Source organism: Setaria italica, chromosome V (genome assembly GCF_000263155.2).
Source record: "Setaria italica strain Yugu1 chromosome V, Setaria_italica_v2.0, whole genome shotgun sequence".
In the NCBI taxonomy this organism is placed as follows: domain Eukaryota; kingdom Viridiplantae; phylum Streptophyta; class Magnoliopsida; order Poales; family Poaceae; genus Setaria; species Setaria italica.
Window position 1 is genome coordinate 32,940,162 of NC_028454.1, and position 23,536 is coordinate 32,963,697.

The 23,536-nt window shown below is 44.1% G+C and overlaps 2 protein-coding genes and 1 long non-coding RNA gene across 6 annotated transcripts; all 3 read left to right on the forward strand.

Moving 5' to 3' along the window:
• Window positions 1-1,299: 1,299 nt before the first annotated feature.
• LOC101769906 (pentatricopeptide repeat-containing protein At1g30610, chloroplastic) lies at window positions 1,300-6,542 on the forward strand. 2 transcript variants are annotated; one of them, XM_022826960.1, is made up of 10 exons: window positions 1,318-1,384; window positions 1,452-2,766; window positions 3,143-3,334; window positions 3,547-3,628; window positions 3,773-3,964; window positions 4,092-4,205; window positions 4,491-4,581; window positions 4,654-4,811; window positions 5,485-5,910; window positions 6,019-6,542. In XM_022826960.1, exons 2-10 carry the CDS (start codon window positions 1,517-1,519, stop codon window positions 6,415-6,417), a joined length of 2,904 nt encoding a protein of 967 aa, XP_022682695.1. In that variant the 5' UTR covers window positions 1,318-1,384; window positions 1,452-1,516; the 3' UTR covers window positions 6,418-6,542. The 2 variants fall into 2 exon arrangements, with proteins under 2 accessions (XP_004969517.1, XP_022682695.1); XM_004969460.4 differs by having other exon boundaries at window positions 1,300-2,766.
• An 8,127-nt stretch (window positions 6,543-14,669) lies between these two features.
• On the forward strand, window positions 14,670-15,072 carry LOC111257221. Its single transcript, XR_002677626.1, has 2 exons — window positions 14,670-14,746; window positions 14,833-15,072. It is a non-coding gene; the product is annotated as an uncharacterized LOC111257221 (long non-coding RNA).
• A 1,861-nt stretch (window positions 15,073-16,933) lies between these two features.
• Window positions 16,934-23,157, forward strand: LOC101770314 (protein MALE DISCOVERER 1). 3 transcript variants are annotated; one of them, XM_022827255.1, is made up of 13 exons: window positions 16,934-16,949; window positions 17,963-18,237; window positions 18,322-18,451; window positions 19,662-19,733; window positions 19,945-20,088; window positions 20,171-20,299; window positions 20,429-20,484; window positions 20,568-20,975; window positions 21,261-21,451; window positions 21,572-21,704; window positions 21,793-21,947; window positions 22,291-22,482; window positions 22,584-23,157. In XM_022827255.1, exons 2-13 carry the CDS (start codon window positions 18,141-18,143, stop codon window positions 22,842-22,844), a joined length of 1,968 nt encoding a protein of 655 aa, XP_022682990.1. In that variant the 5' UTR covers window positions 16,934-16,949; window positions 17,963-18,140; the 3' UTR covers window positions 22,845-23,157. The 3 variants fall into 3 exon arrangements, with proteins under 3 accessions (XP_022682990.1, XP_004969518.1, XP_022682991.1); XM_004969461.3 differs by lacking the exon at window positions 16,934-16,949 and adding an exon at window positions 17,480-17,755; XM_022827256.1 differs by lacking the exon at window positions 16,934-16,949 and adding an exon at window positions 17,481-17,755 and having other exon boundaries at window positions 17,963-18,171.
• Window positions 23,158-23,536: the final 379 nt, after the last annotated feature.

Sequence of the window (23,536 nt, forward strand, 5' to 3'; positions counted from 1 at the left end):
CAGAAAGAGAAACACCCCACTCGTAGTCTACTTGTCTGGACTGTAGAGAAGCGAAATTGTAGATCACAAGGAGTACCATGGTCACCGTAGAGTCCGTCGTATCTCGCCTGGCTAAAATGTTTGGCATTGAGCAACCACGCATATGCAGATGGGAGGGGTCACGTCATCGTAGGTTTGATGTTGCATTGTTGATTTTTTATATTTCGGCGTCACATTTAAAATGTTGCAACTTAGTTGATGTTTGAGGTTGCATTGTTGATTTTTATATTCCGGTATCACATTTTAAATGTTGTAACATTTCGTTCTTGCTAAACTAATATTATCAATAGATGCAGTGGTGGAACCGAAACGAAAATCAAACAACCGCCAGTTCAAAAAATTAACAATTTATCCCATTTTTTCGTTGTCCACATAAACATGCAATAGCTAGCCGTAACTATAGTAGTTAATTACGCAACGCCAATATGAATTAGGAAAATAGAGCTTGCTTGTATTGGTTTGAGTTGGAGGAGGAACATCAAAAGCAGGAGGGTTGGCTGTGATGCCTGCTGCCCACCATCGTTGATGTTGCCCTCTGCGATTCGCAGCCACGCCGCCACAGCCATTGCTTGCCCGTCGTCAATGGCGCAATGACGCCATCAGGCATTGGCTATTAGCATGTCGTAGAGCTAGAGTCCAGTAGTACGCGGGCGACGAGCGACTACCGACTGGGCGAGGTCTTGTCAGCGTGTCACAAGATGTAAACGAAACATCGCGACTTGCAAACTGTGGGTTTTCGAACGCAAAATACATGACCGGTGTTCCATTTGATTACGTACATGAGGTGTTGGGATTGACCCTTGTAACCTACGACCTAATTTGCGCATATAAGAGTTCATAAGCTAACAGTTGACTACGGACTGTTGGGGTGGCCATGGCCCCGTCGGACCCCTCAGTTCCGTCACTGAATAGATGTTGCATGAAACCTTATGCAATGTTACGACGGAAATTTTCGGTCCAAGATTTACAAAGTAAAGAGGCTGTTTCAACGCACATTTTGGATGCTGTAGACGTGTTTATTTTTTGTTTCATGTGCTATTTACTTACGTTGCAGATGTATTTTTCTTATATTGCTATGGAGTGATATTTTCCATCGCTTGTCCAGTGCTAAAATTTAGGCCCTATTTTGGATATAGAGTTTTTTTTTTCTCGGCCTAGGAGCCAACACGGCCGAAGTTTTTGTGCTTCTGCCTTCTTCGGCCCAATCGGCCCAATGGCCCATCCGTAAATATCCTTCGTCAATCTAATCCTCCTCATTTCCAGTCTTCCTCCGTAGTCCAAGCAGGCGAGCGAGGCGGCAAGGCGGGAGGAGATAACGCCGGAGCTAGTTCGCGGGCAGGGGCAGGTACACCCCGCTTCTTCTGATTGCTGTGGAGCCTCAGATTCCTGCCTGATGGTTCTCTCCTGTTAAGTTTCTCGGTGGGAATCTTTTCTGCAAAAAGCAATGCAATAGTGGGTTCAGCTCCGCCCGTGGGGAATGGCGCCGCCGCCGAATGCGAGCATGGGGCTGCTCAGCTTGAGTGGCTGCGGGTCTCTCCTCCCCACCCCGCAGCCTAATTCGAGCCAGGGTCGCGGGTTCTCGGTCCCCGGGAGGAGCGTCTCTGTGTTGCCACTGCGCTGGGGTTTGGCGAGGAAGAGAGGCCGGGTTCTTGATTCAAGAACTGACGGTGCTGTGGCTGGTGGCGAGTCCGGCGCCGGGTCGTCGGAGCTGCGGCACATCGAGAAGGAGCTGACGTTCAGCCCGACCTTCACGGACTATGTGAAGATCATGGAGTCGGTTAAGTTGGACAGGAGCAAGAATTTACATGGCAGCGATTCAGATAGCCGGAGCTCGAGAAGAAGGTTCACGGGTGATGGTGACCGACATGGGGATGGGAGGTCTGGTGATGCAAGGAATAAACCTTTTGAAAGGAATCAGGGGCCTCGGAGGAACAGAAGGAGTGACATAGGTAGAGTAGTGAAATTGGCGAAGGATGATAATCAAAAGGATGTTACTGGATTCGTGGAAAGAAGAGCAATGGGTGATGTAAAAAATAACCGCCATGGTCAAGGAGAGGTTGAAGAATATGTGCAAAGAAGAATAATTTGTGGTGACACGAGAGGAGATGGAGGCAATGGGCAGCTCTCATCACATTTGAAGGTCAAAGATACTAGCAGTAGTATGTCTGAACACCAGTCAGTGAGGAACAGGCAAAATCAGTCAGTTGCAGGGAGTTATTTGGAAGGGCAGGTACCGTATACTCCACCTCGGACTTCTGCCCTTCCGAATAACAGCATTTCATCAAAGAATGCCAAGTTTCAAATGGGAAAAGGAGACTTTACTAGCACAAGTAGTAGTCGTGACTTCAAATATCCCAGGCAGAGTACATTTTTTAATAGCGAGGTCAATGCCAACAGTAAAGTTCAAAGACACCAGCAAAGAGTAGAGAGTTCAGGGAGAAACTTTGTAGAGTGTAGGTTAGGAGAGATTGACATAGACTCTAAGAAGTCAACGCCTCAGCATGATAGCCATTCAAGTGATAGTTTGAAGAGTGATAAACCTAGAAAAATTCAAATGCAGAGAGGAGCAAATGTTAATATGGGGAAATATGTTAGGAGGGACACTGAAGCTACATACTTTGATGATAGAGCTGCTTTCAAGTCTTTTGAGGTATTCACTGATGTCAGGGATAGGCCACGGATTCTTCGGATGGAAATGGAAGAGAGAATACAGAAGTTAGCTAGTCAGTAAGTCTTCCATATACTTGGTTTATTGAAATGCTTGAGTTATCTGGTTTAAGTTGAAGTGTTTAACATATTACTCTTCTTTAATTTGGAAAAGTTGGACCTTCATCGCGGTTCTGGTTCATATGTAATCTTTAGCATGAGCATCACATTCTTTGCAATTCTCAGTTTTGATTTATTTTACTTTCCTTACAATTCTTCACTTTCTTATATTCACGGATGTGACCATTTACTATCATCATTCACATTAAATATCATCATGCTGAGTGGCTTTGAAATTTATTTCCCATACAAATGACGAGCACAAATCTTTTTTGATAAATAGCGCCTATGAACTTAATCACTTCTAGCAATCCTTATGGTTATTTATTTTTTGAAGGCTCAATGCTACAGATGTCAATACTCCAGAGTGGAAATTCTCCAAAATGATTCATGATGCACAAATCAAATTCTCTGATCACTCAATCCTAAGGATTGTTCAAATGTTGGGTCGATACGGAAATTGGAAACGCGTTTTGCAAGTTGTTCAATGGCTTGAGTCACGTGAAAGGTTCAAGTCCTACAAGAGCAGGTAATGGCCGCTCATATATGCTACCCTCTTCTTTGATGCTGTGCATTCTAGCTACTGTTATTAACGTGATGTGCAGCCTTGGATGCAAGCTTAAAGTAGTTTATTTAAGTTCTCTTGGGTACCTTCCAATGGCCTTACGATTTTGCATTAAATAAATATAGTTTTAGCATATGAAATGCATGCGATGTTCTAATGTTATCTATCTGATGTAGGTATATTTACACAACAGTTCTTGATGTTCTAGGAAAGGCAAAGAGACCAATCGAGGCATTGAATGTATTTTACACCATGCAGGTATAGCTAGTTCTCATCTTTGTTAAGATAAGAAGAAAAATAGTTCTCATCTTTGTTGTCCAAAAAATAAGAAGAAAAAGAGTTCTCATCTTTGCCTTATGGTTATCTAGACCTAATCTGACCTTATTCAGATGTCATTTGCAGAACCAATTGTCATCGTATCCTGATATGGCAGCTTATCATTGTATCGCTGTTACTCTTGGGCAAGCTGGTCTTGTCAATGAGCTATTTGATGTGATTGATTGCATGCGTTCTCCTCCTAGGAAGAAGTTCAAATTGGGCCCTCTTCAGAATTGGGATCCTCGCTTGGAACCAGACCTCATTGTATACAATGCGGTGAGTAGCTTTTGTAGCAAATTTCATGTGCAAGCGGTTTGATAAGCCTGGAAACAGCATCTACATCTTTAGAACTATTGGTCGTTTGATCTTCAGCAGTACATTAACTGGTTCTACCGCTTTGCAGGTTTTAAATGCTTGCGTGCAACAAAAGCAATGGGAAGGGGCATTTTGGGTACTGCAACAGTTGAAAGAGAAGAATATTCGCCCAACAAATACAACATATGGTCTTGTTATGGAGGTATGTTAATCTTGATGTTACATGTGATCATGTGACACTCATTTCTCGTGCTGTCCGTCTGAAACCCAGCTATGCTGGTCCTGACTGATGCTTCTGCAAATCTTTCATTATTTTCTGATGATAACTAAGCAGTTTTTTCTTGTTGAAATTCGTTGATTTATGTTATTGCTTCTCCACTTGCTTGTCTGATTTCCACAGTATCATATCTTTTTTATGTATTTTTGGCACTGTTCTTTATGTGGCTTAATCCCTTTTCAGTCTATTTTTAACTTTCTTGTACTGCAGGTAATGCTTGTCTGTGGAAAGTACAATTTGGTGTATGAGTTCTTCAATAAGTTGGAGAAATCATTGATACCCGGTGCTCTGAACTATAAAGGTTCTTCCTACAACTTTAACTTGATTATGTTACAAAGTACAATAGACATCTCAGACCTGCTGCTGTTTGTAGTTCTTGTAAATGCACTTTGGAGAGAAGGAAAGATCGATGAAGCAGTAATGGCTGTGAAGGATATGGAAAGTCGTGGAATCGTTGGTTCCGCTAGTCTGTATTATGACCTTGCACGGTGCCTTTGCAGTGGAGGGCGGTGCAAAGAAGCACTTCTCCAGGTTTGTACTTTCAAAATCTACTTAATATGCAATTCACATGCCATAGCTTTTGTTGACACAGAAATTAAAATGTGCTGTGGTCATTCTGCATTGGGCAGACTGAAGGATAATAACTACTTAAATTACACACTAGGTTTAGAAGCAATGGGCTATATTGTGTTGACTTAAATTATTTCTTATAAATATACAACACACTGTTTTCTGCAATGGATAGAGTTTGACCGAATAGAAAATAGTGTTTCAAGGCATCTCTGCCTACACAAAGAAAGACTGTTGATAGATGCATAAGCAAGATTGCAAAAACCTTACTTTTGTTGTAGTAGGCTCATGTTCTGAGCTGTTACCTTAGATATTTGTAACATAAGGCTAGAATTAGGCTCTGAACCTATTCTGATCCTCCAGTTTCAATTGCAGATCTTTTGATTTGAGAAAAGTCGCAAATCCTACTGAATAGAACTCTTAACTAAACAAGTAATGCAGCACAGGAAAAGATAATATCCGAGCTCGTGGTCATAGCAACTCATAAAAGCTGTCAGATAACTATTTTCATGTCACTGCTCAAGTACCACTTCTTTGTCTATGAACCACAGAGCCATCTGTCTGTTATTGCTCTATGCCTTCAGACTGCTTGTTTTGTCTCACTAACTTCTGTCCGTTGAAAACTACAATGCAGGTTGAGAAGATATGCAAGGTTGCCAACAAACCGCTGGTTGTTACCTACACAGGACTCATTCAAACTTGCATAGACAATGGCAGCATGGAAAATGCTAAATACATATTCAACGAGATGTGCAGCTACTGTTCACCTAATACCGTGACTTGTAACATCATGCTGAAGTTGTTTCTGGAACATGGAATGCTTGAAGACGCGAAGGATCTACTCCAGGATATTCTAAACGGCAGGATAAGGAGCAAAGCGGATTCGAGCCAAACCGCAACTGCTGACAAGTTTACTTTCAATACTTTCATGGAGGCCTGCGCTGCATCACAAAGGTGGGATGATTTTGAGTATGCGTTTCGTGAGATGTTATCGAAAGGGTACCATTTTGATGAGCGAAGGCACCTGCGCATGGTACTCGACGCTTACAGGAATGGGAAGGTACATTAGTTAGTTAGCAGCTATCACTTGCAAAGCATATTGTTTTCCTGTGTAGTTGCTTCACGAATCGATTCGTGTATCTCACCCAAGTTGTTTATCACTATTCAGGAACAACTGCTGGATGATCTATGGCGCTACCTGTGCCACCACAACCGTGCCCCGCCTGCACCAGTCATAATGGAAAGATTTTGCCTGAAACTGGTACAAGGAGAAACGATGGCGGCAATCTCCTGTGTCAGCAGGTTCCACCAGGAGGGCAAGATACAGAACACGTCTGCCATGTCGTGGCTCAATCTACTGAACCGAAATGCAGACAGCTTGAAGCATGAGCATGTTACCAAGTTAGTCCATGAACTCAGCAACTTCGTTAGCTCGAGGAGTTCCTCAGATAACATTAGTTTGTACCAAAAAATTCAGAGTAGCTGTACAGCGTTCCTTTCTGGTGCCACCGTTGTAGAAAAGGCGCCTTCTGGCCAGCAGATGGCTGTGGCTTTACACCATTCATAATCACCACAATTCCTCCATTCTACTATATTGCGTTCAACCATTCGAAACATTGCCACTGCCTACGGTTGTGAGAAATGTAGCTCGTGTCAGAATACAAAGGTTGACTTGGCGGCATAAAAGCAGTAGAGCTGGTGGGTTGTCTATGTTGGACTGAACATTGGCAGAAGAAACATTCAGACAATGTCGTTGGCTGTCATTCTGGGTGACGCATCTGTTTCACCCTCCCATCAGCGACAGGCGTGCTCCTTGTGCAAGACATCGATTTCTCACGCGGACTCCAGCAGCTTGGTTAGTTAATCTCCTTTAGGTGATGTTCATAGGACGATTGCGACGATGTCAACTTGGTGTCACTGGAGCAAGAGGATGATGGTTGCATTGCATGGGTGGAAATTTCGGGGTCAGTTCGGCAGCCGCCGCCGAGTACTGGATGTAGTTTGTTGTAGTTGGCTAATTGCCAATGATCTGGTATGTTTCCAATCTGGTTGTGGCGCATTGGATTCAACGTCTGAGTAAACCATTCTGTCTGCTCGACATTACTACATCAACTGTGAGAACAGACAGATTGGGTGCACCCCAAGGGCCGGGTGCACCTGATCCGTTCTCGTATCTGAATCCGTTCATTTCGAGACTTCGCGAGCTTTCATCCGGACGAAATTCCATGCCACCTCGACCGGGCTAGCTAAATAAAAAAAAAAAGCTCGACACGTGAACTAGAGAATCAGACAACGGTTCAAAGAAAAAAAAATGTGTACCTTGGTCTATTTGCGACGAGCGATTGATTGGATGATTTGTGACTTTTCCGATTGAATCCATATTTCATATGTGCATGATTATACTAACAACTAACCAGAGGTGTGGTATTGCGTGAATTGTGTTGTGGTGTGTATAAAATATATCATGCGTGTTGTGTCTCTTAGCTTGTGATGTGCAGGTGTAGGAAGCGATATGGTGGTCGATGACATGAGGTGAAGGTCAAGCGAAAGGTTCATGCCGATGAACTAGAGCTGTGAAGGGTGGACACGAGTAGACTTGGACCGAGAGACCCGAGGAGTTCGGGCGGAGTCATAGGCGATCCACATGGTGCACGGAAGAGCAAGAGTACATGAATGGGATGGAGACGGCGTCGGTCGAGTCAAGCGGGATGGAGGCGAGTCGAGTAGGCGGTCCGGGAGCGGGAGCGAAAGACTTGGAGGCGTCAAAGGCTTGGCGGAGGCTGGACACGTCGACATCGGTGAGTCACGTCGAGTGTACCATGCAAGAGGGTTTGACCAGTTTAGCCTCAAAATAGGGGTGAGTCACGCCTGCGGCGTGTGTAAGAGGGTTTGATCTCAAAACTGGGGGACGAGTCCGGTGTGGTCAGATGGCGTTGAGTCGAAGGATGCGTGGCATCATCGCAAACCTTGCGTCGAGGCGAAGCGAAGTTATGAAGGTGTCAGGTCCGTCCGATGTACCGATAAAAGTTGGACGGTTTTACCCACAAGGGTATTTGAGTTGTATGCTTTCATATAAGTGTATTCTGATCATTTTCCAGATACCTATATATATATGTGGAGAAGGTTGTTGGAGCAGCTACACATCTCTTAGACTCTTTGATGGTGTGCTTCTCATTTTGTTGGTGAGAGTTTTTAGGAGGTGAGAGAGGGAAAGAGACGAGGGATTTTTGATGTGATCTTTTTACCATCCAAGCTTTGAGTAGATTAGGAGTTGCTTGTAACCGAATATAATGGAGTAATCTAAAGATCAATTTTGTGCCATCTTGTTCGATTCTCTTCGAATCGGAAATCTATCTTTTTCGGGATTTTCGGAGGTATTTTTGGGATTTTTCGTTCTTGCTCCAAATCCGTTAATATTTGCTGGGGTTTTTTGTTGGTAGGATCCCTTTGAGCAACTTTGGTATTATCCCTTAAATCCCTCACGAATTTAGCGTGAATTTGAGTTTTTCCAAACCGGTTCGTTTTGAAGGGCGTTCGGTTTTCTCCAAAATTCGAGAGCAATTCTTGAGCTTTCGAGTTATTTTTCCTGGATCTATTAGCTCTTGAGGAGGTGCTTCAATGGGTTTTGTTTTGATCCGTGGGGTATCGAGGGAGTATTTTTGGTTTGGAGTTCGAGTTGTTCCTGTGTTCTTCCGCAGGGACGCGCAGCAGGCGACTGCGACCGGGCACCTCTCGCACACGCGGGCCAGCAGCAGCTGGCGGCAGGCCGGTCCACGCCGACGCAGCAGCCGGACCAGGCCGTAGCCGGAGGCAGCCCAGGCTGGATTGCTGCCAGGCCTGCACCGACGCTCGGCCCAGCATCAGGCGACGACCCACCACGCGGAGGTGCCCCTCCGGTCCAGGCGAAGCAGGCCAGAGAGCTCGTCGGCTCACAGCACCTGCCGGCCCAGCGCACAGGCAGCAGCAGCATCTCCTAGGGACAGCAACAGCTCACCAGCGGCAAGTGCAGGTACTGGCTCATCTGTTTGTCGCAGGTCGTGCAGGAACAGCGTTTCTTCAGTCAAGCAGCAGTTCGCACTTGTGCTTTTGATTTGTGAAAACGTTGCATGCTACAGGGATAAATGATTAGGCAATCATTACAAGTTCTTTAGTTCATTTAAGCTCTGAATGGTTGGCCGGCTATAGTTTTTGATGATCCTGTAGCAAATCAAGTTTTGTTTAGTCAATCAGCTTGTGCTTTGAGTTCCAGCAGTAGAGCAGTTTAGCAGTAACAATAGAGTAACTCTGCTTGCTACCTTTATCTGTTCTTTGCCGGTATGCATGCTCGTAGTAGTGCAGCTTTATATCTCGATTTGATCCAGTAGCTTCTTGTATCCCGTGAGTTAATCGCTGCAATCATTAGTTAATCTCTGTCACCCTGTTTAGCTACTTGTTCAGTAATTTGTTACTTGCTAATCATGTCTAGTGTTTAATTAATTATCTTTGCATGCTTAGTGAGTGAGCTTTAACAGTGACTTGGCTTATTCCCTTGTGTAAGTTTTTCGGTGCCTCGTTTTACGTTTGCTGCCACTATGATTTGATCTTTCCTAATCGTTACTAAGGTGAGTTTGTCATGAGTTGATTTGTGTCATCTTGGTGATTAGAAGCGAGGTGTGTTTGAGGTGGCAATCGAGATATAGACCTTGTGTCATCTTGATGATTAGAAGTGAGGTGTGTTTGGGGTGGCAATTGGGATATCGACCTTGTGTCATCTTGGTGATTAGAAAGCGAGGTGTGTTTGGGGTGGTAATTAGAATATAGACCTTGTTCTTTGAAAGAATTTTTTAAAGGCTCCCATTCATCCCTTCTGATTACCCATCCCGGTTCTTCAATACCTTCGAGCATTACGAGTTTTAAATGAACATAATTGTTGATAGTCCAAATATTAGTGGTTTTGCGAAATTTACTATCTTTTTGGAGGATGCTCTGCTCCAGTGGTACGTTGTATGCAGGACAAACTACCCTCGGTTCTTTCACCTATATGTTATACGCATAGATACATGAATATATAAATAGGATGAAAATAATAATAATACTCCCTCCGTTTTACGTTATTTTAAATTTTTTAGATACGTCTATAAAAACGACAGGAGTATTTTACCTTCACAAAAGGAAATAAAATTGAACTTGAAGGGCTTGAAGGAGTGGGAATGGCAGGCACGCGGTGCCATAGTTGAGACAGGTTTAAGGGAAACAGATAAGTGATTTTTTTTTCTGTCGTGCACTTTACTTGTATCACCAAAATCTAAAGATTCAAGATGCATTTGCCGCACTTTTACCGATTTATGATTTTCTCTAGGCTCTATAGCCGACACCTTTTCTGGTTCCCTGATCTATTTTTTCCAACAATAAATATCCGAAAGTACATAAATTACATAAAACCCTGGAGGTACAAACCCCATATCCGTGGAGTGCCTCCTTCAACAAATCCCCAAATCCCAAATAACGCTCACCACATCTCCAGAATCTGACCCTAATGGCATCCAGATCCACGGGCTCCTTCAATTCCCCCGGCGACGCGGCCAATGGGTGCCGCCGGCCGGCCTCAATTCTCCTCAGCGAGAACGCGTACATTGCCGAATTTCGCATCGACCAGCCGCCGGGCATCACCAACGACAGCAACGAGACCACGGCTACAGCGAAATGGAAGGGTGGCCATACCATGGCGGTCTCGTTCTGGGTCGCCGATCCGCCTGATATGCCCTTCTTCTTTGTGGTCTGCTCCAAACCCGCAGACTCCGTTTCCAAGAGCTCCGACTTCAGAATTTCGCCACATGCGGTACGCGCAGAGGGCTGTTTCGTGCTCCTCCGCACCCGCTTCTTCTCCCGCTACTGCAAAGACGAACTTTTCATGTACACGGCTGGCGACACCGAGTCCCCATCGCTGGAGCGGGTTCCCTTCTTGATGATGAAGATGATGATGATTTAAATGCTGCTGTTGGTTGTCTCCACGGAGTCAGAGAATTCGGAATCGTGCCCCGAGGCCTCCATTATCTCGTGGCCGCTCTTTGTGACTCCCGTGATTCCTCGTCGGATTATCAACTTCACGTCTACTCGTCCGAGAGTAAGATCCTGTTTGACACGGCTCCACTCCTAAACTCCAGCAACTCCATCAAAAAATTCAGCCAAACACCCCAACTTCAAAACTTCATGGAGTTGCCAACTCCATGGAGCTGTAGTGCAAATGGAGGTGGAGTTTTGGAGCACCTCTTTTGCTGCTTCAGAAACCTCTCTTTTGAACCTCCTCGTGGAGTTGTTAGTTAATTACCCACCAATGCTACTGGTTACACAAAAAAATATTTCATTCTATTCTCCCGAGCCCCACTCGCCGCCAGAGCCCCGCCCGTCGCCGCTCGTCGCCGCGCCCGTCGCCACCCAAGCTGCCCCGCCGCCTGTCGCCGCCCAGCGCCACCCCCGTCGCCACCCACCCCGCCGCCCGCCGCCTAGCCCCGCCGCCCAGCGCCGCCCCCATCTCCGCCCACCCCGCCGCCTAGCCCGCCACCCACCCCGCCACCTGTCGCCCACCCCGCCACCCGTGGAGGGTCTCCCGTGTGCGGCACAGTGCAGTGGAAAAAGGGGAAGAAGAAGATGGGATAGAGAGGATGACAAGTGGGGCCTTAATTGGGGGGCAATAATGGCAATCCACACTGAAATCGATCTTTTTTGGAGCTGAGAGTACCCATCTAGCCAAACACCCCATTTTTGTTCTGAAGTTTTGGAGCGGAGCTGGCTCCATGTGGAGTTCTGGAGTGGAGCAGCTCCACTCGGAGTTGGAGCCATGCCAAATAAGACCTAAAACATGGAGCTCTAGAGTGCTGCCAAATACTAGGGTCAAGACTATTAAACCGGAGAAGGTGATCACGCTTGGTGAAGGTGTACTAGGCTGGGTTGATTTCTCACACGGCTTGCTGGTGTGCAACTTGTTTCAGGAGCAGCTCCCTAGTCCATGTTTCCCTTGCCCAAGCCGTTGCCTGCAAACATGGACAAACTAAAGAATCCCAGGAGCTTCCCCAAGGTTGTTTTGGGATCTAACCTGTGTTGATGGCAAGCTCAAGTTTATCGAGATGGAGCATGGCACTGAAGTTCCTGAAAAGCCGAGTGATCCTTGCGATGATGATGTCCTCTATGATTCAGAGTTGATCAGGTTGCTCGATAGTGAAGACATGGATGACAAGCCCGAGTGAAGGCATGCTTGGAGGGACGTGACATGGAGTCGGACAGTTTCGTCCAACTATTGGTGCAAGGAATGCGTTGTTGATGTTGCTGACATCGTGGTCAATGAATCAGCATATTATTTGTTGCTGCCTGGGCTAAGGGGTGAAACTGTCGGGAAGTTGAAATTCAGAGACCTATACTCTGTTTTCCCCATCCTGAGCATAGACAATGGTGATATTCTTTACCTCAAGTCTTCGGTGGAACCCAGTGATCAGAATGGATGGGTGGTCACTGTTGACCTTGGGAACAAGAAAGTGAAAGCACTTAGAGCATATCCTTTTGAGAACCATGACCCTACCAAGCAAGCTTTTCGTACCAGTACACTGTCTTGCCATCTGGTCATTACTCCAGGTAATTGTTAGTTTCTCTTATTGTGAACACACCTGCTGCCTACAGTCCTTGTGTTGGTATTTTAGCTGCCTCTGCAAACTGGGTGCTCTTTGTACCAGTTTGATGGCCACCTAAACCCTTCATCATCTTTGTGTTTTCTGCATTTTTGCTAGTTCCCTACAAAATCCCTGCTTGTGACTGGCATTGCTTATGAATTTAGCGGGTTTTGTAGGTATTAAAGTCTCAGCATATCGCAAGATCACACAGGTGGGCAAGTCTGCAAATAGTTCAAACAGTGCATCAGTAAGTGTTTTGCATCACTTTTTATTTCAAAGCATTGCTGCCAATTAACTCTCTCCTTTCTGTGCTTAGATCCGTGTGGGTAAGCATGTCTCATGGAAATCTAGGAGCGAGCTCCAAGGGCAAGTTTCGTCGTCTGTTACGGGAACTATTCTGTCTACACCAATGATTCTATTTAAATCAACTAATTGTATTTTTTGGTAGCTGCATTTGCTAATTTGTTTTATCTATTGGAGATCTTTCGTTTAATTGTGCTTTCTGTGTATCGACTATTGGATGATAAACTTGAGAAACTCAAGTGCACAAGGGATGAAACTCAGAGTTCTATGCAGAATGATCAATCAAGGATGAAACAGCAAAGGCAAGTTTGGTATATCTGATCTGTTAAAGCCTGTTTGCACCAGTGATCCTGTTTAAGTGTTTATGTCAATTCATCGCATATTCTAGTTGTTTTGCCTGATATTGGATATCTTTTTTTAATTGGACTTATGTTTGTCAGGCTATTGGCTGAGAAAATCACCCTGTCACTAAATAAAGCTCCGAGTATTATTCAGAATGATCATATTTCGCAGGTTGATCCTGTTCAAAAAATTCTGGTATTCTGAATACTGCACTATTTCCAATATGTCCATTTCCCTATCATCATTTGTCAAGATTAATTAGAATGTGCTATTTCCAGCCCCCACAGCAATGCTTCAACAAGTGGGATCAGCCCTGCTACCCGGGGTATTCATCTTATCCCCAACAAAACAATCTGGTATGTACTCCCTGTTTTACGTATTGCTATTTTCTGATTGGCATACAGCATGATTATTTAGAACTTGCCATTCCAGCTACTGTAGCAATGCTTCAACATGATGAATGGATTCTGCGGGTATGCACCATTGGCGCCTACCCCTGTCTTACATGGCTATGTCAGCTATCAACCACTTTGGCACCAGCCACCACCATGGAGGCAGGAGCAGCCTTGTAGCGAGTTTGAACCACATAAGGTAAAAAAATTGGTGGAGCTTATGATAACCACTTTATTGATTTGCAGTTCTGGAATCATCTCCTGTAGCTAAAAGTTTACTTACTCTTGCGTCTTGTTACTGGTAATCGTGTCATGTGCTTTCATGGCTGATGAACCCAACATGATATGTGATGTATGGCATATGCTTTGTAAGTAGAAAGAACCATGGGCACCGATTTTAAAAACATGTAATCAATAAGTCAAAAGCAAATAAACTGTCCAAGTAAATTAATTATTTGAGTTCTTTGTAATTTAATTAACAAAATATGGAATTATACATGTCTGCTATTCAGTGCTATATATACTCGTTTTTTGATGTATTGCTCAGGTCTCCATTTTCTCGTCATCTATAATAAGCTGTTGGCTGTCTACAGGCATCGCAATCATGCTTCAACAAGCACAATGGTGCCAGCTACCATGGGTATTTGCAGCAACTCCCTGCTCCCAACTCAGTTGCCTATGGCACAGACTCAGTCTATGGCAACAATCAACAGCAGTTGCAGTCGCTTCCTCCTATTTACAATCTGCCTGCCAGTGGGTCTTGGCAGCAGCCACCTCCAATGCAGCATCAGTTGAAATCTAGTGGTGTTTGGACCTCATGAGGTAAGATCTACTTTGAGATATATAATTCTTTGTTTGCATGACCAAACATAATGTGTTTCAAACTAAGATTCAAAGAGGTTTCTGCTGTAGCTCTTGAAACAGTGACATGCATAAATGGCCCTCAACCTCAACAAAATCTCAACTATGTAAGCTAATATTCTCCCATCATTTGATCACAGGATTGAAATCTGAACTATTGGTATCCATTTTACTGAAATTTAGGTTCTTCAATTTTTTTACTGCAATTTGAGCACAATCAGTTGAGGGGTTACCTAAGAGCATGTTTGTTTTAGCTTTGGATTTTGGTCTCTAGTTCCGTGAGATGTTATTGAGAGGGTACCATTTCGATGAGCGAAGGCACCTGCGCATGGTACTCAACTCTTACAGGAATGGGAAGGTACATAAGTTAGCAGCTATCACTTGCAAAGCATATTGTGTTCATGTGTAGTTGCTTCACGAATCGACCCAGTTGTTTATATTCAGGAACAACTGTTGGATGATCTATGGTGCCACCTGTGCCACCACAACCGTGCCCCGCCTCCACCTGTAATAATGGAAATATTTTGCCTACAAGGAGACACAGGAGGGCAAGATACAGAACACATCCTCCATGTCGTGGCTCAATCTACTGAACCGAAACGCGGTTCGCTTAAAGGATGAGCATGTTACCAAGTTAGTCCACGAATTCAATAACTTCGTTAGCTCGAGAAGTTCCTCTGATAACATTAGTTTGTACCAAAAAATTCAAAGTAGCTGTACAGCATTCCTTTCTGGTGCCACCGTTGTAAAGAAGCCGCCTTCTGGCCAACAGAGCTGGTTTACCTGTGGCCTTATTACAGCATTCATAACTACCACAATTCCTCCATCCTAGTATATTGCGCTCAACCTTTCGAAAAACCAAAGTTTCCTTGTCACTGCCTACGGTTGTAAGAAATGTAGCTCGTGTTAGAATACAAAGGTTGACTTGGCAGCATAAGTAGTAGACCTGGTTGGTTGGTTATGATGAACTGAACGTTGGCAGAAGTCAGAAGAAATATTCAGACAATGTCGTTGGCTGTCATTCTGGGTGACGCATCCGTCTTATCCTCCCATCAGCGACAGGCGTGCTCCTTGTGCGAGACATCGATTTCGCACGCGCACGCCGGCAGCTTGGTTAGTTAATCTCCCTTTAGGTGATGTTCATAGGACGATTGCGACAATGTCAACTTGGTGTTACTGGAGCACGAGGATGATGGCAGAATGGGTGGAAATTTCGGGGTCAATTCGGCAGATGCCGTCGAGTACTGCTGTTGAACTCTTTTCCTTCCAAGGCCATGTTTAGTTACTCCCAACTCCCAACTTTGACACTATGCAAAAAGAAGATTCCCCATCACATCAAACTTGCGGTACATGCATGGAGTACTAAATGTAGATGAAATTAAAAACTAATTGCACAGTTTTGTTGTACTTTGCGAGACGAATCTTTTGAGCCTAATTAGTCAATATTTGGACAATAATTCACAAATACAAACGAAACGCTACAGTGTGCTACAGTGCTGTAACAGTAATTTGGCACCTCCCAAATTCCCTAACTAAACAAGGCCCAAATTACCATTCGTTTTAGGTTTTCACTCCGGTGGATTTGCGGTCTGAGTTAACCACTCTGTCTGTATTGGGACTTCCGACATTACTGCATCAATTGTGAGAACAGGTCCAAATCCGTTCATCTCGAGAGCTTCCATCTGGACGAAATTCCATTCCACCTCGACCCGGCCAGCTTAATCATAAGAAAAAGATAAGCTCGACACGTGGACTAGAGTATCATGAGTAAAAATATAGTGTGTATGAAACAAATCAACAAGACCTCCGAGCGTTATGAATTTAAAAATGGACGTAATTGTTGATATGATGCGCAAATATGGTTTCGTGAAATTTACTTTCGCTCTCAAGGACTTGGCATGTAGGACAAACTACCCTCGGTTCTTTCACCCATGTGACGATGCTACATGAGTATATAAATATTGCGACAAAATAATAATCTTTTTTACTGCCTTCGCAAAAGGAAACAAAATCAAACTTGATGGGTCTAAAGAGAAGTAGAGATGCTGGTGCGCGCGAATTAGCCCTGACCCTGAGAATGGCGGGCACGACGGTTGGCGGCAACGCGCCAGCACGACGTGCGGCGGGCGAGACCTTTTCTTTCCTTTCCCCAACAGAACAAGTGAACAACGATGGAAATAAACTGAATAAATAAATGCCGAAAAAAAACAGAAAAGAAAAGGAAAGAAAAGAAAAGGGCAGGGATACGGGCAGACAGCTAGGCTGGCCCACAGCTCGAATGGCATCGTCAATTAGCTCGGCAGAAAAAAATATCACTAGAAATTCCCCTCGTTTGCGCGTCCCCACCTGCCCCCGCGCGGGCCCCACCGCACGTCTCTTCCAACCCGAGCCAACCAGGCGCGAGGCGCGCGCGCGCCCGCCGTTCCCGGCCTCCGCTCGCCGCCGGCCGCCGGCCGCCGCCACCGCCACCACCCCAACGGATCGCGCGCCGGTGAGCCTCCCAGCCCGACGGAAGAGCGACAGCCGCCGGCCGCCAGGCCGCGGCGCCGAACCGCGCACGGGTAAGGGCCCTCTGCGGCGCCCCCGCGAGTTGCATAGGCATTGATCGATTCCGTCGGCTCGTCTCGGAAATTTTAGCTCTGTTTTGCCAACTTTCTCGATAGGTTCCCTCATGCCTTATCAAATGCCCCGCGGCATTTTTCTTTTCTGGTCCAAAAAGTTGCTGCAACCAGTTTGAGATTCTTGACCTGGTTTAAACTTCCTCAGAAATTTCTCTTTCCCCTTAAAGCGCAGCATTTGGCGACGTCGCTGAGAGTGAGATGTCCGGGCGCGATTAGCACCGGAGGGGCTGAACAATGTCAATGCGGCGGGGCCATATTTTATTGCCATATGTGATGATGGGCACGAAGGATTTTTCAAATGGGGGAGCCGACGAATCCGTCGCCGGCGGTGACTGGTGCGCTCGCGGCTGCACACAGAGTGGTTGCCCCGTTCCACCCTTGACAACGACCGGCCCTCGTATCTTATCCAATTTGTTTTAGAGCTTGGCTCTCGAATCCTGGCGTGGAATTTGTCCTACAGGTGGCGGAGGAAGAATTCGTTTCCCGTCTGTCGCTTTTAAACAACGCGATCTCAGACACGATTACAGCCAAGTGGATGCGCCGTGAAATCTTCTTTTTCAAATCAGAGTGATTTCTTTTTCGTTCGTCGTCTTCGTCCGTCGTGTCGTGCCTGCCGTTCTTGGTTTTCTTCTCCAACTACTGCCCGTTCCTCCAACAACGGGCGACCGCTGTTTCCTTCCTCCCTCTCGTCCGTTCCCTGTTCTGTTTCTTTCTCTCTTTTCTCCGTTCCCCCCATCCGCCGGCGTGTAAGCACCCCCTCTCTCTCTGTCCTCGAATCCTCTTTTCAGTTTCTCGATTCGAATCGCGTGCGGTGTAAGCAAAATCGTCAGGCAAAAAACAAAGCGCTAAAGCTGTTTGTTTGCTTGCTTTATGGTGATTGCAAGTTTCTTCTGCTCCCCGTCGCCCTTTTGTGGCGCCTCTGAGCTTTCCTGTCTGTTTTCTCTTGCATGCAGGCGCGCAGCGGACGTGAGGCTGCCGTGCCAAGGAGGAGCTCGCATCGTTGCAGCGGCAGGCGCAATGGTTGCCCCCCACGCCTGACCATGCATTCCAGGCTGCTCAAGAGGCTCGCGAAGAGGATCATGTGACGACGCCTTGCCGTCGTCTGATCATCGCGTGCCTGCAGTGAAATTAATGTGGAGGATGGATGGCTTCATTTCGTCGTGTATGGTGCTCGTCGCGCTGGCACTTCATCTCGCCGTGGATGGCTGCTCTGCTGTCAACTTTGAAGGTGCCGGCGGCTCGCCACCGTGGCTTGGTTCCGGCGGTTGAGCTTGTGTGCTGACTTGGTGTCCGTTTCATGTGGTGTATTCAGGATCAGCGCTTCTCAAGTTCCAGTCAAGGGTGGAGGATCCACATGGAGCTATGGCAGGTTGGAGCCCGCGCGATGGCGATCCCTGCAACTGGGACAGCGTCCGCTGCGTTGATGGCAGGGTTGTGATGCTGTGAGTTGGATGCTCTCCCCTCCTCTTCTGAATGTGCAGTAGCTTGAAATTCCATTTTCATCGTCTCCTCATGAATCGTCAGCATTGCCAACAATGAACGTTTCCTTCCCTGTTTTACGGGTCTTCCATCTGACTATATCTTTCACCGTCAAAAGAGGGCCTATCGTTAACTCAGCATGCATTGGTGCCTGTGCTTCCCATTGTTAAACTTTTCTGCATTACAGTTATCATGGTTTGACTTTAGAATACATGAAAAATTGGTGTATCGATTCTTCTGCCGAGTTTATCCCAACACAAGCATCCCTCCACTTCATAATTCAGGAAGTCATGAAAGAAATTAAGCTTTTCAAAATGAAAGTTATGTAAAAAATTAAAGAAAGTTAGCTGCTCAATGATGACAGATGATGATGAGCCTTTGAATGAGTGGCTTAATAGCAAGAAGTGATTTTATATCCCACCTAGAGAAAATTCCATGTACCTGGAGCCTTTCTAGTCTAGTAATTAAACTTTAGTGTAGTATGCCCTTGAACTTACTAATTGCTTTAAATTGGTTATTTCTTTTTTAGAAGTACAGAATAAAAAAATAGGCTCCCCCATATAATGCATCATTCCCAAATAGTTTTAAAAAAATGAAGCATCTGAACAAGCTCATTATTTGGTTTTATTAGAGTGGTCTTGACTCAGCCAACAGGAACAGGTGGCTACAGCTAGTTTTATATGATTGATTGCTATTCCTGGTGGCATTTTTATTCCTATGTTGTGGGATTGTTTTGCTACTAAAGTGGGGTTGTTAACTCTAAATTATATAATAACACTGGAGACTCAAAATTTATATTAGTTCTCTCAATTCTCTCAAATGGATCACCATAGTTTCAATACTGTAGTCTGCCTATATGATTTCAGGAACCATCTTAGTTCTATAGGCTTTCAGGAACCATCACCACCACTGCTTATCATTGATGTTTCAAATGCAAAGGCTTATCAGTGATTCTCGGAATCACAGGTTTTCTTTTTACTAGTGAATTCTTGTTATTCAAGATGATGATTTTTTTATGCTAGGGGGCTCTTTGTTTATTCCAGGAGGCCGTTTTGTACACTGCCAAATAAGATGAAAAGTTACATTTTTTTTACTGATGCAGTTGTTTTTTAAAAAAAAATATACTTGGCCTTGATATGCTGGCCCTACTTACTGTGAACTGTCTTTCTTCAGGAACCTGAAGGATCTCTCGTTAAGAGGCACCCTGGGTCCGGAGCTAGGAACTCTTACCCATCTGAGGGCTCTGTAAGTATACCCATAGATTTCTGTCTTTTTTCAGCTTATGTAGACCTTTTATTCCTTGTATAATGCAATCATGTGCACTTATAGATTATTGCTTTTAAAGAATATAAATTGTTATTTGGCAGAAAACATTATTTTGGCAATTTTATAATGTGGTATTTGACTAGTTGCTACACCCATGACAAAGGTTTGACAACCTACTATCCACTTGCAGTGTACTCTCCAATAACTTATTTAGTGGACCAATACCTAAGGAATTGAGTGCTCTTGCAATGTTGGAGATACTGGATTTAAGCAACAACAACTTGAGTGGGGAAGTTCCACAAGAGATTGCAGAAATGCAATCACTTAAGCATCTGTAGGTTTTCTGGCTGATCAAATTTCATGAAAGTTTTTATCAGCAGCCAGTAAGATGTCATGATATTTTAACATTTGTGCAGGTTGCTTTTCAACAACAGCTTCCGATGGCCTCTGATCCAAAATTCCTATGGGAACTTTAATCAGGAAAATGATTTTGATATCTATGATTATCCTGGGAGGGGTAATATGAATCAAAGAGCTGAGAATGGGTAAGAAAATTATCGTTATAAATTCCCCTTGAAGTTATCTCCAGTTTTTTCCTCTTATTTCTTAGGAAAAAAGATAGAGGTTATATGCAGATCCTGATGGTAGCAGTTTTTGAATTTGGACCATTGTAGGTTCGAATCTGCTTCTTCATCAGAGGAGAACAAAAAGGACACTAGCAATCTTTCTGGTAATCTGACTGTTACTAAGTTCAAGTCGATTCCTAGATGCACAAGCTATTCCATAAATGATATGCTTACTTGCTTTTCCCAGCTCAACTTCCTTCACAATACGCAGCAAGAAATCCAGCTGCACAGTTTAGCCAGCGCAGATTACTTCAGGATAGCAATCTTGCTGCACCTTCTTCTGCAAATGCTCCTGTTCCAGCTGCTGCTCCTGTTCCTTCCACTGGAACCGGCTCATTTTCAGCATTTAGTCCCAACAGTGCACCTGCACCAGCAGTAAATCCCCCAGGTAGTCCACCAATGGTCCCCAGTACTACAACAGAAGAAGTTCCAAAAAGAAGGTCCATAAAATGGCTTTATGTTGTGCTTCCATTGGTTGCACTATTGCTTATTGGCATCACATGTATGCTTTTGCTATGCCGCAACAAGTCAGGGACAACAATAGGTCCATTTAAGACAGGACTCAGTGGTCAGCTCCAAAAGGCTTTTGTGACAGGTAATGATTTTATTTGCTATCTTGCTTGATTTTTTCTGATGCAAGGAAAAAGCATTTCATAGTTGTACCTCCTTTTCATCTTTGGAAGTCATGTTCAATAAAAGTATGTGCAATTGTTCCATTGATATGTGGCAGCAGTTTGCATAGATGAACTAATGTCTTGTTCAATAAAAGTATGTGCAATTGTTCCATTTATCTGAGGAACAAATTGATGTATGTTGAAAGAGTGTCAAATTTATCTATTTGAACTGCATCTAACATTTGTGGTAATTTTTCCCACTTCAGGAGTACCCAAGTTGCAGCGCTCCGAGCTGGAAGGTGCTTGTGAGGACTTCAGTAACATTGTGGCAAGCTATCCACAATACACCGTCTATAAGGGAACCTTATCAAGTGGTGTTGAGATAGCTGTAGTATCAACCATGATTACCTCTAGCAAAGATTGGTCAAAATATTCTGAAGGGCGATTCAGAAAAAAGGTAATGCAATATTATATCATTAGAGGAGTAACTCTGCACCTCTAAATTTGAAATTTTTTGTAGTTGGACTGAAGCAAACTTGTTAACCTCTTTTGTTTTTCTTTATTTCTGAACACATAGATAGACTCACTCTCACGAATTAATCATAAGAACTTTATCAACCTGCTTGGATACTGTGAGGAGGAAGAACCTTTCATGAGGATGATGGTGATGGAATATGCGCCCAATGGGACACTCTACGAACACCTCCATGGTAAGACTTGTTAATGCTATTCAATTTTGAATGTCTACCCTATAATCTTTGTGGTCTAATTGCAATGTTTTTTCTTTGCTTTTTGCAGTTGAGGGATTTGATCCTATTGATTGGAATGGTAGGATGAGGATCATTATGGGAGTAGCATACTGCACCCAGCACATGCATGAGCTCAACCCTCCCATAACACACCCAGACATAAAGTCAAGTGCCATATTGCTATCTGAGGATGGAGCTGCAAAGGTATAAACATGCTTAGATATGTTGCAGCTTTTGTTTCTTTGAATATCTGGAGAGTGGATACTTCCACAGGCATCACTCTCTGCCCAGATTGGATGATATGTAGCAAAGAAACATCGTACAATGAAATTTCATTACCGTGAAACCACTTTCAGGACTTTGTACAATTAGTTTTGTACTTCCGTTTTGGAGTTCAAATGACAATATTTGGTTAAAAACCTGAGTTAAATGCACACTTTATCTACTGCATAGATTAGAAGAATCATTTTTTAGTTTGTTTCTACAAGAACCTTAGATGAGCACATCATTTTTGCTCCTTACACTGGGTCCTTAATTCTTTGCACAGATAGCAGACTTGAGTGTTTGGCACGAAGTATATTCCAAAGGAAATATGCCCAAGGATGACGACTTTGTTCATCACCATGAACCAGTAGCAGCTGATATAGCTGGGAATGTGTACAGTTTCGGTCTACTCATGCTGGAAATCATCTCAGGAAAGCCTCCATATTCTGAACAAAAGGGCTCACTTGCAAACTTGGTAATGACGACAATTATGGATAATTACTAGTCACTGAAATCAGGAAAATACCACATAAGGCATCTTCAAGTAACGTGAAATTTCACTTTTTTCTGTCACAGGCTTTGGAGTGCATTAGGGACAACCGGAGCATGTCTTGTTTGCTTGATCCTAACTTAAAGGCCCACAAAGAAAATGACCTAGAAATCATATGTGAGTTGGTTCAGGATTGCCTCCAAAGTGATCCCAAGAAGAGACCAACTATGAGAGACATCACCACTAGATTGCGAGAAGTAATATCAATTTCACCGGAGGCAGCAACGCCCCGCTTATCTCCACTTTGGTGGGCAGAGCTTGAGATCCTTTCAGTTGAAGCAAGCTAGCGAAAATGTTCATTCTTTCAGAAACACTGAGATTCTGTGCATACTACTGCAATGCAACCCTGTACATCTCTGTTGTATGTTTCCATCTCGTGTTGGAATTTCGCTGTCTGCTTGTTACATTTTCCCCCTCCCCTTGAATTTAATTACCAGGATCATTTTTGTCATTTCTTCTTCGCTTTCCCTCTGTATACTAAATCTACATGCGGTGGAAGTAGAATGCTTCATGCCATCTAGGGCTAATTGTAACCACGAAACGTGTAATGGATCATTTTACGGAAATATATATATTCTTTGATTGTTTATAAGGAAGAAATAACAACCAGTGTGCACTACACCAGCAATCCAGCTCTGTTTTGTTCTACCAATTGTTGTTTATTTTTCATGTACTTGATTTGAAGGTTGTCAACAAACAAAATTGGTAGTGAGTGGAACTTCATCGTGAGAAAGAGGGGTAAATTGGAGTTTCGGACAGAGTAGTAACTCAGTTTTAAACGTGTTTTTTTAAGATTCCAACTCCTAATAGGACAAGACTTTCCACCTATAAATATAAAAGATACATCCAGTCGAACTAAATCAATCTACTTATTTTTTAACCTTTTTTCTTTCTGTTTGTCTTATTTTTCCAAGCACCAATTGTTGTTCGTCTCTTGATTCCGATAGACCCAAACCCAACCACCACGTTGGTATCTACC

What these genes read in the sequence shown, in the direction of transcription:
- LOC101769906 (XM_004969460.4), top strand. Translation starts at nt 1,517, where the DNA reads ATGGCGCCGCCGCCGAATGCGAGCATGGGGCTGCTCAGCTTGAGTGGC. An exon ending in ATGTATTTTACACCATGCAG is followed by an intron (nt 3,629 to 3,772) that starts GTATAGCTAGTT and finishes TGTCATTTGCAG; the next exon opens with AACCAATTGTCATCGTATCC. An exon ending in ACGCTTACAGGAATGGGAAG is followed by an intron (nt 5,911 to 6,018) that starts GTACATTAGTTA and finishes ATCACTATTCAG; the next exon opens with GAACAACTGCTGGATGATCT.
- LOC101770314 (XM_022827255.1), top strand. Translation starts at nt 18,141, where the DNA reads ATGTGGAGGATGGATGGCTTCATTTCGTCGTGTATGGTGCTCGTCGCG. An exon ending in CTCTGCTGTCAACTTTGAAG is followed by an intron (nt 18,238 to 18,321) that starts GTGCCGGCGGCT and finishes TGGTGTATTCAG; the next exon opens with GATCAGCGCTTCTCAAGTTC. An exon ending in CTGAGGATGGAGCTGCAAAG is followed by an intron (nt 21,948 to 22,290) that starts GTATAAACATGC and finishes TTCTTTGCACAG; the next exon opens with ATAGCAGACTTGAGTGTTTG.